At 38.6% G+C, this 18,283-nt stretch overlaps 2 protein-coding genes across 8 annotated transcripts in view; one reads left to right on the top strand and one right to left on the bottom strand.

The window, feature by feature from the left end:
* The window catches only part of Slc23a1 (solute carrier family 23 member 1), a 15,514-nt gene extending 13,616 nt beyond the window's left edge, over positions 1–1,898 (top strand). For all 3 annotated transcript variants that reach the window (XM_013140979.3, XM_013140978.3, XM_003477147.4), the window contains one exon: positions 1,593–1,898. The gene's annotated coding sequence lies outside the window, so the exon portion shown is untranslated. The remainder of the gene's footprint in view (positions 1–1,592) is intronic.
* On the bottom strand, positions 41–18,283 carry Paip2 (poly(A) binding protein interacting protein 2). 5 transcript variants are annotated; one of them, XM_063232187.1, is made up of 6 exons: positions 18,117–18,242; positions 12,915–12,942; positions 7,915–7,981; positions 5,706–5,869; positions 4,265–4,444; positions 41–1,131 (listed from the first exon to the last, which is right to left on the bottom strand). In XM_063232187.1, exons 4-6 carry the CDS (start codon positions 5,841–5,843, stop codon positions 1,075–1,077), a joined length of 375 nt encoding a protein of 124 aa, XP_063088257.1. In that variant the 5' UTR covers positions 5,844–5,869; positions 7,915–7,981; positions 12,915–12,942; positions 18,117–18,242; the 3' UTR covers positions 41–1,074. The 5 variants fall into 5 exon arrangements, with proteins under 5 accessions (XP_063088257.1, XP_012996436.1, XP_012996438.1 ...); XM_013140982.3 differs by lacking the exon at positions 12,915–12,942 and having other exon boundaries at positions 18,117–18,250; XM_013140984.3 differs by lacking the exon at positions 7,915–7,981 and having other exon boundaries at positions 18,117–18,245.

The raw sequence follows: 18,283 nt of genomic DNA, 5'->3' as shown, positions 1-18,283 counted from the left end.
GTATTAGAGTTCTGTAGTCTGGCACCAATAAACACATCAATTCAGATCTACTATTATTTTATTTTTTTAAATATTTTTGAAAAAATATAATTTTTTTACAATATTTTCAACTTAAACACTATTCACACTGAACACGTATGGCAGCTTAATCTACCCAAATATGAAGTTTAAGAAGCCAAAACTGTTCTAGCTTTGTTAAAAAGAAAAGTTGTGCTGCAGACCACTGTCATGATGGTTAACAAAGCAAGGAAAAGCACCATTCAAATCATGTAACAATCTATTTGTTCAACTGGATTATAGGCTGGTGTTTGTCCCAAATTAGGCTTCACACAGGTATGGCTGTGACAAGGTGAATCCTCAAAAGACAAGATTCCCAATTCACATACTCCTCAAATGTACCATTAGAAGAATTCAGTATTTCTTACATGGTAAAATATGAGAAAAGCCAAGATTAGCTCTATTATCAGCTTGTTACCTCAGTCACTAAAGACACAAAATTATTTCAAATTAAAAGACATTTTTCAGAAAAATTTATGTTTTGTTTTTTAGAGAAAAGGTCTGGTTATATATGGTTTAGCCTGGCTTGAACTCACTATGAAGGTGAGGCTAGCCTCCAACTCACATCAGATGAATCCTGAGGGAGAAGGATTGCTAAGGAGAAAATGCAACTGAGAAATCTGGAATGTAATTTAAATAACTGATTTCTACAAAGTGTAGACAGTAACAAGTGTTAGTTAACCCTAAGGGACAAGTTTAGCCTCAAAGATGACAATTCTGTAAGATTCAGAGTTCATTTAATTTGGTGCTTTGTCACAACTTGACTGGTGCTTCTTTCCTCGCTGTCTGTACATTAAGCCATGGGGCCAATTCTATATTCAGTAAGGGTTGACAGCTTTTTACTTAATAACAGTCTCAGCACTTTTATTAAGCATGCAAGACTAACAAAAACTTTGGCAATGCATAAGTGTAACACAGTGACAAGAGAGCTTTTACAATTAAGTCTTCTAATACTGCCTTCACAGTGTGGAAATTGTGCTACATCCACCAAAAGAGGGCCCCGTCTACTCAAATATTTTAGTACTTCACCCCAGGAACAAACTCCTTTGCATTTGGATTCAGATTGCTCTTGACCTGGAAAATAAGTACATAAAAAGTCAAGTTCATTACAAATGGCTTCAGATACTCAGAGGCATTTAGCCTAGATCCACATGCAAAAATCCCTTCATAAAAAATACAAAACAAAAACTCCAGATTTTTAAGGTTATACTTCACCCAACAAGTCTATAACAAGGAAAGGAGGATCCAGATATAAGCTAAATATTGCATAACATAAAGTTGTATCAACTTGCTAAAGTAGGAACTGAATTTAAGCTGAAGCATAACCAAAAACTGACCAACTTCACATAAAGTATTAATAAGAAATTCTGTTAATTTGATGATCCTTGACTTTCTTAAAACATTTTCGTATCATTCAAACATGTTAAACAAATGTTGAAATTGTGATTAAAGTAAATGAGACATTGCTGATAGATGATCCTCAATGAAAATATGGAAGTTGTTTTGCTACAATGGCTGTCTTCTAATTCCCACAGGAAACATGGTATGTAATAGGAAAAGAAAACTTCGTGGGGAGCCAGAAGATCTAAGTCTGAAATTCCAGCTCTGCCCCTAACTTCCTATGTGTGCCAGGATAAATCACTCTGAAACTCCATTTTTGCAACAATTTGAACAAAAGGGAGAAGTGGTCAAGCTGCAGGAGCTGTAGAGACTTGTATCAAAATTATTCTCAGTTTCTAAATCTTTACTTTCCTAAGCAGACGTGTCACTGTATAAGAAGAGTAGCTGGAAATTTTCTACTGCACTCTGGAGAGCAATGATTAAAAGAAAATGAGGACAGATTCCTGGGCCTAAACGCAGGCATACTGGTAGCCTTTTATATTGAATCGGTCTCCTATGTCACTTACTTGAAGACAAAAACATAGTATTAAACAACATACTGGAGCAATAATTTAATCTGAGTTTTCTAACATAACAATTTTCTTGGATGGATATAGTCTCCTTTCCCCCAGGGGAAATGTGGCTGACTGTTAAGTATATAGTTTAGGGGTAGGGATGTAATTTATCAATGAGAGCTTCTGCTCTGCATGCTTGAAGCTTTGGCTTCAATCTGCAGCATCACACACACATACAAAAGTCAAAAGTTTATAGTCAAAGAAGCAATATTCTTTTTTTTTTTTTCCTTTTTATGGGTACCAGGGATCGAACTCATGACTGCTTGCTTGCAAGGCAGGCGCTTATGCCGCTGAGCTAAATCCCTAGGCCCAGAAGCAATATTCTTTTTTTTTTTTTGTCTTTTTCCTTTTTATCGGTACCAGGGATCGAACTCACGACTGCTGGCTTACAAGGCAGGCATTTATGCCGCTGAGCTAAATCCCCAGCCCCAGAAGCAATATTCTTAAATGTACAACCTTCTGGGAATTACAGAAGAGTAACAAATGAATCTCAAATAGACTGAAAAGAACAAACCAGTTCAATGAATTAGATTTATATTAGGTTCAATTTAAAATTATACTGCACAAGCCAGGCATGTCTATACTCCCAGCACTGGGGAAGCTGGGCAGGAGGATCACTTCAAGTTCAAAGGCAGCCTGAACTACACAGCAACACTGTGTCTAAACAAACAAATGAACAAGCAAACAAACAAGGTTAAATAAACTGTACATTAAGCTTTGCAAGAGGCTTTACTCCTCAGGGCATGACATGACTTAATGTAGTCACAGGCAAGTATGCTGCAACAGACTTATAAGATTATACATCTGGTCCACTGTGTTAAAATCATTTACCCCCACAAGGTAAATTTCAGTGTTTTCCATATAGTCTTTTTTTTTTTTTTTTTTTTTGTACCGGGGATTGAACTCACAATCTTGCACTTGCAAGGCCGGCACTTATGGTGGAATACACATTTAACAAAAGATCATTGCAAAAAACAAACAAAAATCTCACTCGCACACAAAAAAACAAAACACTTCTGAGTTCAGTGGATAAATTCTAGAGAACTATTTGGTAGAAGCATGATTATACATGTGAATAGTCCTTCTGCCTCAGCCTCCTGTGTAGGTGGGATTACAGGTATGTACCACCATGACTGGCCAAAATTTTTCTGCTTTGAATTAGGGTCTCTATGTAGTACAAACTGGCCTTGAACTAACTGTGAAGGTGGCCTCAAACCCGTGATCCTCTTCCTTCAGCTTCTAGAGTGTGGGACTATAGGTGGGCATTATCACACTTATGCAAAAATTCTTTTTTCTTAATTTTGGTGAAATTTAGGGTTCGTTGGGTTCTACTTCAGTGCTAATGTTTAGTTATCATAGATCCTGAAAAACTTTTGACTGTAAATATATGACAGTGATGAAACAAAAGAATACCTAAAAATGTAAATCTAGCTTTGTTTGTGTTCCTTTTTTGCCATAAGCTTGTAAAATTTCCTATTTTTCACAGTTCCAAATGAACTGGACACTCTATAATTTTACACTGCTGATAAAATCTTGTAAATTTTGGGCTAGCCATGGTGGTACATGCTTATACCTCTCAGCTACTTGAGAGGCCGAGGGAGAAGGATCTTGATCTTAAGTTCAAGGCCAGCCTAAGGATCCTGGTAAGACCTTATCTCAAAATTAAAAAGGGATGGAGAAAAAAAATAAAAGGGTTAGAGATGTAGCTCAGTGGAAGAGCACGCCAAGGTTTAATGCCCAGTATCACAAGAACAAAACAAGCTGAGCAAGATGGCACTTTTATAACCCCAGCACTTGGAAAGCTGAGGCAGGAGGTACAAGTTCGAGACCAGCCTCGATGACACAGTAAGTTCAAGTCCTTGTCTCAAAAAATAAAACTTAGTGCAAAATTTGCAAATTTTACCAAATATTTAGGTCAAGATTAAAGAGCAAGTTACTTTTGTACAGACAAGTCCTATAGTAATACTGTGTATTTTCCTGGATTCTTTTAAGACAAATACCCTACGGCAATATGATGTCTAAGAGGGCTATAATGGCTGAAAGCAGAGGCAAGTCTGATAATGGTCTAAGACTCCACAGTGCTGCCAGAAGTCACTCCCTGTTATTAGAACTGGAGACTCTGCTTTCACTGTAAGAAGTGGCATAATTTTGGAAGGGAAAAGATGTGGAACTCTTAAATAGATGGTAGCTGGCTTTCCCCCACTTACAGGAATGATGAGTTAGGGTCTAAAAAGATGAAAAATAACTTTTACCACAAGATCTTCCAGAGAAGAGCCATCACTGATAACAAGGTCATTAAATTGGTCTTGGATTTGGTCCATAGTTTGTGGGAGATCTCGAGCTGGAATAAACCACTCGTGTTCTTCTTCCTCTTCCAGCATTTCTTGGAAACAGCGTTCAATAAATTCTTCTTCCCACAACTCCTCTTCTATCTAGATTTATGATAAATAAAAGATAATTTATAGAATACTTAGTAACACACCTTTAGAAGTGGCTGAAAATAACCCACTTAAAACCAAAATGCTGAGCCAGGGATTTAGCTCAGTGGCATAAGCAGTACCTGCCTGGCAAGCACAAGGTCATGAGTTCAATCGCCGGTCCCAAAAACCAAAACAAAACCAAAATGTTGGGGTTAGGGGTGTAGCTCAGTAGTATATCACATGTTTTAACACGTACCCTGTCTGGGTTTAATCCCCAGTACCAAAAAAATTTTACAAATAAAAAATGTCAAAAGAATTATTTTTTCCAGTGATGTCTGAGAAACAATTAATAAAGGAGTGCTTTCTTTGATGAATGTGTATCAGAATTACCTGTGATACATTAGAACAGTACAAACTCTCATTCAAACCCTAAGATAAAATCTCTTGGAATCAGAGTCACAGCATGAGTAATCAAAACACTCCCTCCCCTCACAAATCCTAGTATGCATGAGACCCTGGGCTCCATTTCTAGCACTAAACAAAACAAAATAAAACGTACCGACTTATTCTTACTGAAATGAGATTGAACTGTTTTAGTCTAGAAGAGTGATAGCCAATCTTTTAGAGCTTTTCACATTACAGCTTGCTGTGGCACACATGCCACAGATTCTCAACTGCTCTAGAATGTTCATCACTGGATATGGATATGTCAAGTTTGCTACTAATTACCAAAACTACAAATCAATGGAGAAATGAGAAAAGATAGAAAAAGATGCACACAATTTTCTTTTGTCTTTTTCCTTTTTATCAGTACCAGGGATCGAACTCACGACTGCCTGCTTGCAAGGCAGGCACTTATGCCGCTGAGCTAAATCCCCAGCCCTGAAGCACACAATTTTCAATCCTAGTATCTGTGTCCATCTGCTCCCAATTCTAGAATTTCCCCAATTTGCACTGTAATACAACACTGCTGTAATAATGGTTCCTGAACCAGATTGCTCATGGGAACCACTGGGAACGTTTTAAAGTTTCCCAGGCTCTGCTCTAGTCCTTTTGAATCAGAATCTCCAGAGTGGGACCCTGAAACAAGATCCCTAGGTAATTTCAATGAGCAGTCAAGCTTAGTAGTAATCAGCAGCCAAATAAAACAAATGGTAGCATATGACCTCACACAGTATTTCATAAAAAGGATCAGATAAACACATTTCAGGGTCAAGTACAATCATATGAAGGACTATAAACAGTATGAAAAACATTTATACTCCAAACTAACTTGTCTGTTAAATTCCTCTTCATTTTCCATCCACATGTACTCTGCAAATGGATTGTCATCTTCATGAGAATGACCGTTAATAATCACATCTTCGTTGATGATGCTTGGGCTAGTACTGCTGCGACTTGGATCTTTCATGGTTGGAGTTAGTTGGCGTTTTTAACCTTAATAGAACAACAGAGTTAATCTAGTTATTTTTTCAGTACTTAGTAAGCATTAATTTATTATCAGGCATCATAGCTGGGTATCAATAGACACATGATATAGTAAGTAACTGGAAACTTTTTAATGTTTTAAGAATTAGCTGATGACATTCTAGATATCTAATGTTTTCTGGTAATAGTAAATGAAAGTAGTCAATTGCTTTTATGGACTCTCCAAACTATCCAATTACAATTATATATATCCCTTGTTTTATAAAACAAGGATGCTTATCACTTAGTCATCAAGTGAAGTGATGAACACCAAATTACTTTAAAATCGATTTCCTAAGTCCAGAGATTGGAAGCACAAATATACTTTTAATAACCTCTCAAGTTCTAAGTCCCAAGGTATCTTGGGATCTGTCTTCCAGAGCACACTATTTGTTTTTTCTCTGGGTTCATGTTTAGTTCTTCTATGCTTGGATATTCCTGAGAGGCAGTGAGTTTCAGGCATCTAACCTCTTTACCTAAGTAAACAGTATCAAATATAGGTTGAAGTTTGTCATTAAATAATCTACTCAATAGCTGATAATATGATATAAACTAAAAGTTTTTTTAAGACTAAAATTAAAAGCATCAAGTATTAGATTTATAAGTTACTTACATATAAATTCAAGTAATAGTATGACTTGGGCCAAGGAAAGCAGTATACCTAAAAAAGCATATTTCTTTCTTCTTTTTTGGGGTGGTGGTAGTTTCCAAGACAGGGTCTCACTATAGAGTTCAAGCTGCTGCTGAACTCACTGCGTTAGTCCAGGATGGCCTCAAACTTGTAGTAATCCTTCTGCCTCAGCATCCCAAGTGCTGAGGTTACAGGTGTGAGCCACTTTATCCAGTGCAAAGTTCTTATTCTTATACGCCAGTTAAAAAACCCTATTAGGGCCCACTACCCCACAGTTATAATTAGTTTAAAAACCAAAACTAAAAGTCTAGAATTTTATTTATTATATTTTCATGTGAGTGAAGGTATAGAGGAGGGCCTTGTTCCATGTGTCTTCTGGCCCCATAAATTTTATGAACTTACCCTTAAGAGGACATTAAGTGTAAAGTTGGGCATGGTGGTGCATACTTATAATCCCAGTAAGTACAAGGCCAGCCTGAACTACATAAGGAGACCGACTCTCAAAAAACCATGAAATCAAACAACAAAATAAATAGGCCATAAGTGTAATAAAAATACATGGCTGTTTATGTAATATGAATTTAGTCTCTAGGACCCACATGTATTTTCTCAAATACTGAATACTAATGACAATAGTATGGTGGTGAAAATTTTAGTTGAGGTCTTCAACTAAATATTACTAGGAACTTTCACCCTCAGAGATAAGATATACATATACATATATATATATATATGAAAAGAGGCAGACTGAGAATTGTTGTAGGTTGTCAGTAAAGGGAAAAATGATTTGGGTTAGGAAACTGAGACACTGTAAAAATAAGAGAAAACAATGTCTGATAGTTCTAGAAGAAGCATAAAATGTTTTTAATTCATTAAGGTTTTTTGAGACTGATCTTGGTCTTGCAATCTTTGTGCCTCAGCCTCTGGAGTGCTGGGATTATAGGCATGTACCATTATGCCTGACAAACTATCTTGATAACAAGCCTAGACTAAATAGCAATCAATTCCTCTGCAGAAAACTATTATATGTATATATCAGGCTACCAAGTATTAATATGCTCATTTTTTTTTGAGACAGGATCTCACTCTGTAATCCTGGCTGGCCTTGATTTATGGTAATCCTTCTGCCTCAGCCTTCTGAGCACTCGGATTATAGGCATGTGCCACCAAGCCTGGTTTGCTCTTCTTTAAATAAATAAACTTTTAAATCCCATCTCTCAGAAGACCACAATGTGAAAAAAGTAACAAGGTACACCACTTACATATTTAAGATAGAAAAAAAATTAAGTTTAGCACAGAGTATATATTATATAATATTCAACTGGAATTAAATAAATATTAACTGTACATATAAGACAAAATATGCAAAATACTTCTAACTTACTTTAAAAATGCTGGGGCAGGGAGAAGAGACCAAGCATGGTGGCAAATGTTTCCAATTTCAGCAACTCCTAAGGGGCAGGAGGATCCAAGTTTAAGGATACCCTGGGAAACTTGGTGAGACCCTGTATACGAATAACTTTGTGCTAACCATGAAAACCTACACAAAAAAACTGGGAATCAAAAGACTCCTTCCGTCTGATATTCACCAGTGGCAAACAAAAAATTCAACAGTAGCTGTCTGCACAGGGGAACAATTCCTAAACTTGAAAAGTCCTAAATCAGCTTTTCTTTTTTAAGTGAAGAAAAAACAAAACAAAAATTTCAAAGTACAATAGAGGATAACAATGGTTAATACCTTACGTACTGTTATCTTTTTTTTCAAAAAAATTTTTTTTGGTACCAGGGGTGGAACTCACAACCTTGCGCTTACCAGGAAGATGCTTATGCCGCTGAGCTAAATCTGCAGCCCTTGTACTATTATCATATCTGCATTTAATCATCCAAACAATATTAGTACAAACCCTTTTCAGTGAACTAAGAGAAATTAGTAATGTAACTATCTTTAACTATTATATATCTAACTATATTATTTCCTTCAGCTTCTTACACTAGGGATGTTTACACATGTGAGCTTTATCTATTTCACTTATGAGCACGGTCTCATAAGTGCATCTATTTACCTATAAAAGTCTCTTGGGGGCTGGGGATTTAGCTCAGTGGCATAAACGCCTGCCTTCCAAGCAGGCAGTTGTGAGTTCGATCCCTGGTACCGATAAAAAGGAAAAAGACAAAAAAAAAAAGTCTCTTGTTCATCCCTTTTATGGCTGAGTAGTACTCCACTGCATAAAAATACATCTTTGTTATCCATCTCATTTAAAAAAATACCCTACGGCTGGTGGGTAGCACATGTAATCCCAGGACTCAGGAGGCTGAGGTAGGAGGATCACTTAGGATTCTGAGGTCAGACTGTGGCACCCAGTGAGTTCAAAACCAACCTGAACTACATAGTGAGACTCTGCCTCCAAAAAAAAAAAAAAGGCTGGGAGTGTAGCTTAGGGGCAGAGCATGTGCAAGGTTCTAGGTTTGATTCCCAATGTTGCAAAAGAAAAACCAAACCATGGTGTTTCAGTATAGATCCCAGTGCAAGAGTTAATAACTGGGGCTAGGGATTTAGCTCAGCGGCATAAGTGCCTGCCTTGCAAGCAGGCAGTCGTGAGTTCGATCCCTGGTACCAATAAAAAGGAAAAAGACAAAAAAAAAAAAGACAAAAAAAAAAAAAAAAAAAAGTTAAAAAAAAAAAAGAGTTAATAATTGAAATTAGTTTTTGCCACACAATATTTGGTTAACACTTTTTGTTTTTGGTACAAGGGATGGAACTCACGATTTCACACTTGCCAGGCAAGTGCTGGGCTGAATCTTTACTGGCCCCTAGCTAAGCAGTATCTGGAAGCAACAAAATGAACTGGAGCCTGGGGAAGGAACTACTGATCTGATACTGGCTACAGCTACCCAAATAAAAACTACATGGTTAAGATCACCTACTTCCAGAAAGCTGTCAAGGCCAACTGAGCTCAAAGTGTCTCAATACAGAATGATATACTGGATTTGTACCTTTTATTTTAAAGATAGTGGGAATCACACTCATGACTTCATGCTTGCCAGGGAGATGCTACACCACTAAACTAAATCCCCAACACCCCCTTTTTAAAAACAAATTTTACTTTAAGTGCCTGCCTTGCAAGCAGGCAGTCATGAGTTCGATCCCTGGTACCGATAAACAGGAAAAAGACAAAAAAAAAAAAAAAAAAAAAAAAAAAGATTTTTACTTTTTGAATATGACCTGACCTTATTCCTTCTTTGACTATACTCTATAATGTTAAATATGAAATGACATGTATAAAAATGTTTAAAAGCAGTATGTTTTAGAATTGCCATGTGTTGACTTACAGATTTCTGCTCCATTTTTTATTAGGTGTCTAACCTGGGAAAAAGTTACTTAAAATATGATTTCTAGCAGTGTCAGGCACAAACCTGTAATTCCAGTACTTGCAAGCCTGATGCAGGATTACCAGCCTCGGTTATTAAGTGAGTTCAAGGTTAACCTGAACCACAAAATGACACCTAGCTTAAAAAAAAAAAAAAAAAATTGGTTTCAGCCTGGAAATCTTAGCACTCTGGGAAGCTGAGGCAGAAGCACTATAAGTTCAAGTCCACCCTGGTAATACATAACAATTTAGCAAGACCCTCTCCAATAAGAAAATTTTAAAAAGGGGGCTGGAGATATAGTTCCTTGTTAAAAGCCCTGAATTTAATCCCCAGTACCAACCAACAGTAACCAACCAAAAAAGGAAAAAAGTTGGTAGAATGTATACTTGGTATACATGAGGCTTTGAGTTCAACCCCTAGCAATTAAAAAGAGAAGAAAGGAAAACCACAAAAGAATGTGTCCCTGGGGTTCTAGTTCTATTCAAGAGGTTAAGGGGAAATGATCACAAATTCAATCCCAGCTTGGATAACTTAAGTGAGAACCTATCTCAAAATTAAAAAGAAAGGGTTGGGTATGTAGCTCACATTTAAGGTGGGCTTCAACCCTCAGCATCAGGGGTGTGTGCATAGGGGCTGGAGTAGAGGGTGGACCCTCCTCAAGAAGTAGCCCCTTAATTCTAGCCTTATGGGCATAAACATTTTCAAGGAAAACAAATAGTACTCGAAGATAACATCCAGAGGAAAAAGACAAGGCACAGTGAGCAAAATGCAGCACAATTTACAGAAAGCGCAAGACGTGTAGACTTCAGAGAGCAGCAAAAAGATTTTTAAAAAGTGCATAGCAGATCTGAAAAGAGTTTAACAAAACTTTTAAGTATATGAAAACAGTAACACGAATATATATATGTTCAGGAATCAAACTCAGGACCTTTTGCTTGCCAAGCAGGTGTTATGTGGCTGAGCTATACCCCTGGCCCAGAATTTTTTTTTTTAAAAAGAGGTGAGGTTGGGCAGGGATCCAGTTCAATGGCATAAGAGCCTGCCTGGCAAGGTTGTGAGTTTGATTCCTGATACGTGTGTACGCGCGCGCGCGCACACACACACACACACACACACACACACACACACACACACGAGATAAGGTCTACTAGCCTTGAATTTCTAGGCTCACATGTTCCTTCTGCTTCAGCCTTCTATATAGCTGAACGGGGTTACACTTTGCCCAGCTAACACGTAGTAATTTGGAAGCAAGTCAGAGTTAATGGAAAACCCAGAAGATTAAAAAAAACTAGGAAAAAACAAACCCCAAGGAAGAGAAGTCAAGTAATGCAGGGGACAGAGGGGATCCAAATTCTAAAAGAGAAAAAAATGGGGCAGGGGTGAGGAACAGGGTGGAATCTGATGAAAGACATCCTCAGTGTATGTATTTAAGAAAGCAGAGGCTAGATGAGGTGCATGCTTGTAACTGCAGTTATTGGGAAGGTTGGGACAGGAGGACTGCAAATTGAAGACCAGCCTGGGCAACACAGTGGAGCTTGTCTCAAAACACAAGGGATCAGGGATGTGGTTCAGCAGCACAGTGCCTGGCTGCCAAGCAGAAGGCCCCGAGTTCAATTCCTGGTACCAGAAATGAAGTGAAATAAATAAAATAAAATAAAAGGGTAGGGGATACAGTGCAGTGGTAGAGCACACTGGGTTCAATCCCTAGTACTATGAAAATAAAAACAAAAATCCCTTACAAATCTAGACTGCTAGACCTATACCAAATAGTTGGAAAACAAGAGAAATGAAAAGTGTCGGATCTCTGATGGAAAACTGAACATCTTCAAGTACTTTTAAAACTAGTATTATCTTTAACAGCCTTTAATTTCTTTTGCCATGGTAAGTCAGGTTTGCTTTCTCCTTGGTTATTATGGTAACTAGGGAGGTAGGTATGCATTTAGTTAATACATACACAGGTTCTCTTTTATATTCTGGAAGAACATAAAAGAAACCAAGAAGCCAGTTGTGGTGATATATGCCTGTAATCTCAGTATTCTGCAAGGCTAAGGTAGAAAAGGATTACAAGTTCAAGTCCAGCCTATAGAATTTAAGAGACCTTGTCACAAAAACAAAAACAGGCTGAGGGGGCTAGGGGCTTAGCTCAGCTGTGTAAGCACCTGTCTGGCAAGCAAAGGTCTTTGAGTTTAATCCCTAGTCAAACAAAACAAAACAAAACCTGAGAAGCATTGCATGTGTTCAGAACATATAAAAAGCTGTTAATAGGGGCTGGGGGTTTAGTTCAGCAGCATAAGCACCTGCTTGGCAAGTATAAGGTTGTGAGTTCAATCCCTGACACACACACACAAAACCCAAAAAACAAAAAACAAAAACAAAAACAAAAATCCTGTTAATAAGCATCAATACCCCAATTTAAGACTGGGCAAAGACACACAAATGGCCAATACAACACATAAAAAAGTAACATCCTTAGCCTCAGGGAAATGCAAATCAAAACCACAAGATACTAGTTCATACTCACTGGGATGGCTATAATAAAAACAAATAGTAACAGACATGCGGGCAGAAGGAAAAGATAATGACAAATGTTGGTGAGGATATGAAGAAAGTGGAATCTTATTCATCATTGGTGGGAAAGTAAAATGGCACAGTTGCTTTGGAAAACAGGCTGGCAGTTTAATGGGTTAAACAAGGAATTACGCACAGACTAGCAATTCCATTGCTATGAATATATACCCATGAGAAATGAAAAAATATTTGGAACTCAGTATGCCTGCAATCTCAGCAGTCAAAAAGCTAAGGCAGGAGTTTGAGGTCAACCTAGGGGGAGACTCAAAGACAACCACTGCATGTTTCCCTACCATGTGGAACCCTAAATAAATATGTAAATCCAAGATGGCATGAAGAGAAAGGGTATAATAAGGGTGGGGAAAATGTAAGGCAGGAAATAGGGTTATGGACACTATCAAAATGTTCTAGGGTTGGGGATTTAGCTCAGTAGCTTTAAGTGCTTACCTGTTAAGTGCAATGTCGTGAGTTCAATCTCCGGTACCAAAAAAAGGAAAAAAAAAAAGTTATAATTGGGCGGGAGAACCAGCTTAGTGGCATAACTATCTGCTTGGTAAGCTCAAGGTTGTGAGTTCAATCCCCGATTCAAAAAAAAAAAAAAAAAAAAAAAAAAACCAAAATGTTATAATCATGTACAAAAACATCACAGAAAAACCTTATTAAAATTAATGGACAAAAAAAACCCCAAAACAAAATTAATGGACAGTAATAAAGTATACTAAAAATATGCTTGTATATAACCTGGTAGACAGATTTCACAGTTGCATTATTCTCTAAAAAAGTAGACACAACCCAAATATCCATCAGCTGACTGATATCATTTTTTTTTCCTCCCTTTTGTACTGAAGATTGAACCCAGGGTTTTGCACTGTGCTACATCTCTAGACCTGTTTCATTATATCTTTCTGGGACAGGGTCTTGCTATATATAGTACAGGCTGGCCTTGAACTTGTAGTGGTTCTCCTGCCTCAGCCTCCCAAATGCTGGGATTACACGTGCGTGCAATCTAGCCTGGCAGAAACGTACTAATTTTAAAAACCTAAAAATAAAGGAAAAAAAGGATAGCTAAGGGTTTTAGGAATGTGGATCAATGTTAGATCCAAGTGCCTACCATTGAGCCAAGGGCCTAGGTTAAACCTCCAGCACTACAAAAACAGATGACAGGGGCTGGGGATTTAGCTCAGCGGCATAAGCACCTGCCTTGCAAGCAGGCAGTCGTGAGTTCGATCCCTGGTACTGATAAAAAAGAAAAAGACAAAAAACAAAAACAAAAACAAAAAACAGACAGATGACAGCTAAGATGTTTTAACACTTAAGTAACAAATTTTACTAGATTTTGGTTAAGGACAATTTTTTCCTATTACTATTTTCTGGAAGTCGGCAAACTCTCAATTTACAAATTCAGGACTTTACTGAATTATTAAAATTCAAATACAGTTGTTTTCTGTGTCATTGATCTCTTATATTACTCCCTAGGATGCTATATAGAACTTAACCTTAACTACATATGGCTTATATATACATATACACACACACACACACACACACACACACATAGTTAGATAGATGTATATATGCCTATGAATATTAGTCATCTCTTCAGCAGTAAGGATACTTACGAACTTTCTCCCATTAATCTGTTTTCCCCAAGTTTATGGGAAGCACTAAATTTTTTATTTTTTATTTTTGCCAGTGTAAGGTAGTAAGATTTAAAAAGCATGATTACAGCTGGGCATTTCCATGCTGTAATCATGGTAACGCCCAGCTGTAATCCAGCTTTGGGAGGTTGAGATAGGAGGATCACAATTTGGAGGCAATTTGGGCAAAGGTTTTAAAACACAAAAGACATGGCCACTGGAATTAGGCTGCCTGATTAGCTATGTGACTATGGATGGGAGTTATTTAAACTGAATTTGTTTACTCTTCTGTAAAACAGCAGTAATAGCCAGGCTCGGTGGTGCACACCCGAAATTGCAGCACTTGGGAAGCTGAGATTTGAACACTGACACATATTCAAGGCCAGCCTGGACTGCAGAGTGAATTTAAGGCCAACCTGAACATAGTGAGACCCCATCTCAAAAAAGATCCTAGGTAAAGCACATAACAATTAGTACTGTCTATTACTTACAGGAGTGAAATAATGTCACACAAAAATGTACATCAAACTGATTCTATTCTCAGCTACTCAGGCAGCTGGATCACAATTTTGAGGTCAGCAGGAGCAAGTTAGCAAGATCCTATTTTTTTTTTTTTTTTGTCTTTTTAGAGACGGGGTCTCACTATGCAGTTCAGGCTGGCCTTGAGCTCACTTTGTAGCCCAGGCTGGTCTTGAACTTGCAACAAATCTCCCACCTCAGCCTCCCGAGTGCTGGGATTACAGGCGTGAGCCACCACGCCTGACTGCAAGATCCTATCCTAAAAAAAAAAAAAAAAATTTAAAAAGGGCTGGGGATGTACCTTGGTAGCATAACACTCTTGGGTGTAATCCCCAGTACTTCAAGGTTAAAAAAAATGATAACCCTAAAGGTTCTAATAACCTTGATTTCCAATGAATGTAACAAGAATGGTTAGAAAGGAAAAGGACAGTTCACCTCATCCCCATCATCACTGCTGTTAACAGCATCCTAATTTTCACAAATTGACTCAATCTATATCCATTAGGTACAGGTGGCTTAAAAATGAGCTCAATTGCACTGATTAATGTCCTTTCTTTTGTGGTACTGGTGACAGAACTCATGGCCTTGGCAGTGGGCTACACTCCTAGTAGTTTTATTTATTGATTTATTTTTTATGTTTTGGTACTGGGGATCAAACTTACAATCTAGGTTTGCCAGGCTGGTGCTTACGCTGCTGAGCTAAATCCCTGGCCAGTAGTTTTAAAATTTTTTTGTATTGAGATAAGGACTTCCTAAATCACTCTGTAGCCTAGGCTGGGCTTGAATTTTTAATCCTTTTTCCTCAGCCTTCCAAACAGGTGGAAGCACCACCACACTTTAATATTATTTTAAGTGTTCACAGCCACATGAGATTCGTGCCTATTTATTAGACACAAATGGCGAGGAAATTAAGAAAAACTAATTGTATTAAAATTGAATCCTGAGCTATAACAAATGTAAACTATTAATACACCTGTGCAATAGATAGTTCTGATTGCAAAAGCAATAGACAAGCAGGTTCAAACTGGGTGTAGTGGCATATGCCTATAATACCAGCACTTGGGAGGCTGAGGCAGGAGGATTATCTGGACTACACAGTGAGTTCAAGGCCAGCCTGATGGAAACAGCAACACCTTGCCTCAAATACACAAAACCAAAATCCAAAAAGTAGGCTAAAACTCCAACTACGCCACAAGCACTTACAGGATTCTTGTCATGTACAGTACAGTATAGTGATTAAGAAGATATATTATACTCTGGAATACCTGGATTTCAACTCCAACATTTAGTCTCATTTGTTAGCTTCATTTTTATAGTAGTGTCTGCCTTTTTTGAGATGTTGAAGATTAGTTAATACAGTATTTTTGGAAATACTTAAGATTATGGCCTGACATTACTAAATACTATGTATTAAAATAAAAATGACTTTAATCTTCCATTTCCTCAATTTCAAACAGGCAGGTTTAAACTTGGAAGGTTCATCTCACAGACTGTCATAATAATGAATACAAAACTTTGTAAAGTACCAAAAAACAAACAAAAAGTTAAAACAAGTTAAAACAGCAACTTTACAAAAGGTTAGGAAAAAATATATGATTATCCCCCCTACCCACTCAGACTCTTTCTTTTCCAGTAATGCAACCAAAAGCCATCCATACTAGGCAAGTGATCTACCAGTGAACTACTTCCCACTTTTAAATTGTGATACTTGGTCTAAGTTACCCAGGTTGATACCGAACTTGCCAACCAAGTAGATGGGGTTACTGGTATGTGCCACCTATGGTAGGCAGATTACTTTAATCTCCTATATCTACTAAATTGCTGTGAAATGGACATTTTCTAAATGTTTAACTAAAACTGGAGCATCACTTCTAGTCACAGGCTTATTGCTTATTCAGAGAGATGCCTGCTATAAAATTTACTTTGGCCAAGAGAGTGGAAATTACCTACTTCAATTTGAGTTCCTTTCAACCATCACAGCGACTCTCCATTCCTTCTCCCCCAAGAAACACAAACAAGTTATTAATTTTTAGGTTACCTATCTTTGTGATACTCATTGGTAAAAATTAAGTTTTGTTCAAGTTCACAATTAACAAGTAATATGAACACACTAATTTGTCCCAAATATCCTGTCTTTCATAAATCAGACAGAACCACAAAACGGTTAATGCTGAGAGTCTCATTAAAAATCCTCCAAGACCTTTTTCCAATTTGCAAACATAATTTACACCGGAAGAAATTTAAGATTACTTAATGAAAATGCCAATCAACACTGGATCAATTGTTCAAATTACATTTGAAAAACAAAGCCGGGGATATAGTTCAGCGGCACAAGCACCTCTCTGACAAGCTTTTAAAAGGTCCTGAGTTCGATTCCCAGTATCCCCTCGCCCCCTCAAGAAAACACAATGACACCAAGGCACAAGAAAAGACTAGCAAACACACGCAAAATGGGATTTTTTTTCCTTTTCTGAAACGAACATCCAAAGGTTTTTTAGGTCTGTTAGACCTTCTCCCAAAGGCAATAAGCAACCAAATTCTTTCTAAAGTTTGAGAATTCCGAGTGTTGGACTGTAAAGTCACGGGAAAACGTTCAAGACAAAAAAAGGATGCAGATAAGGCATCTTTCAGAAGTCAGAAAATACCACAGCTGACTAGCAACACGTTTTAAAACGCTAACTTTGCCACAACCCGCCCTCCCTCTATAGTAGCGAGAATAAGCACATACTATTAAAAGACAAGACCAGAATCAAAGACTGTGACCTGAATGGACTCTTTAAATTCAACTTGGTCAGAGCTCTCCTGGAATAGGGGTTCCCAGTACCCCTAGATAGAAATCCTCCTTCCTGGAGGATGGGACACAATGAAACTAAAACTAAGGAATACGGACAGCAAAGAGTGAGAAAATAGATCAGCAAGGTACTGTACAAGGCCGGTCGACCGTTGCAAGCGCTCCCTTGGGGCAGCGCCAGGCAGCTGGCCCCTTCGCCTTTGCCTCTCCCCCCACCACAGCCAGGACGAGCGCGCACGCGCAGCCAGTAGGGGCTGCGCGGGGCGACGCGCAGGCGTAAAGTCGGTAGAAACAATGAGCTTTGTTGCCGCGGTGGTAGTGGGGGGGCTGGGAAAAGGGTGGCCGCACGCGGGGCAGTCGGCGGTGGCGAAGACTGGGGGTTGAAGAATGCTAGAAAGTACTATCCCGGCAGCCCTCGCGCGCCGCCGAAGGCCCGGATAGAGAGCTAGGAGGTCTAAGTTACAAATAAAGACAATGAGAAAAAAAGCGACGGCCATTTCTCAGAGGAGAAAAGAATGAAGTCGCCCCAAGTTCGTCCCTCAGATACGGCAGAAAAACAGGCATGAACCAAGAGAGGCCGTAAAAGGCCTAATGGCCAACTCGGAGGGCGTTTTAGGGCCCTAGGCCGTCACCGAGGTGCTGCCCATAGACCGCTGGGCACGCCTACCCCTTTTTGCGGCTCTGCCCGAGGGGACCCCTCACCCAGTGCACGGCAGCGGGGACGGCAGCCAACGAATCCTGTCGGCCTCCGCGGATCTCCACAAGCAGCGGCGCTCCCCCGCTCGACGTGCGCTTCGCCCGCCGCCTCCCTGCTCCAGTCCAAACAAACACCAGCCCGGAAGTGACTTCACTTCCTCCACCGCCAGCCC

This window comes from Cavia porcellus, unplaced genomic scaffold, assembly GCF_034190915.1.
Source record: "Cavia porcellus strain 051 isolate PalLab524CR breed Dunkin Hartley unplaced genomic scaffold, mCavPor4.1 scaffold_21, whole genome shotgun sequence".
Lineage (NCBI taxonomy): Eukaryota > Metazoa > Chordata > Mammalia > Rodentia > Caviidae > Cavia > Cavia porcellus.
This window is presented reverse-complemented; position numbering and strand designations above follow the sequence as displayed.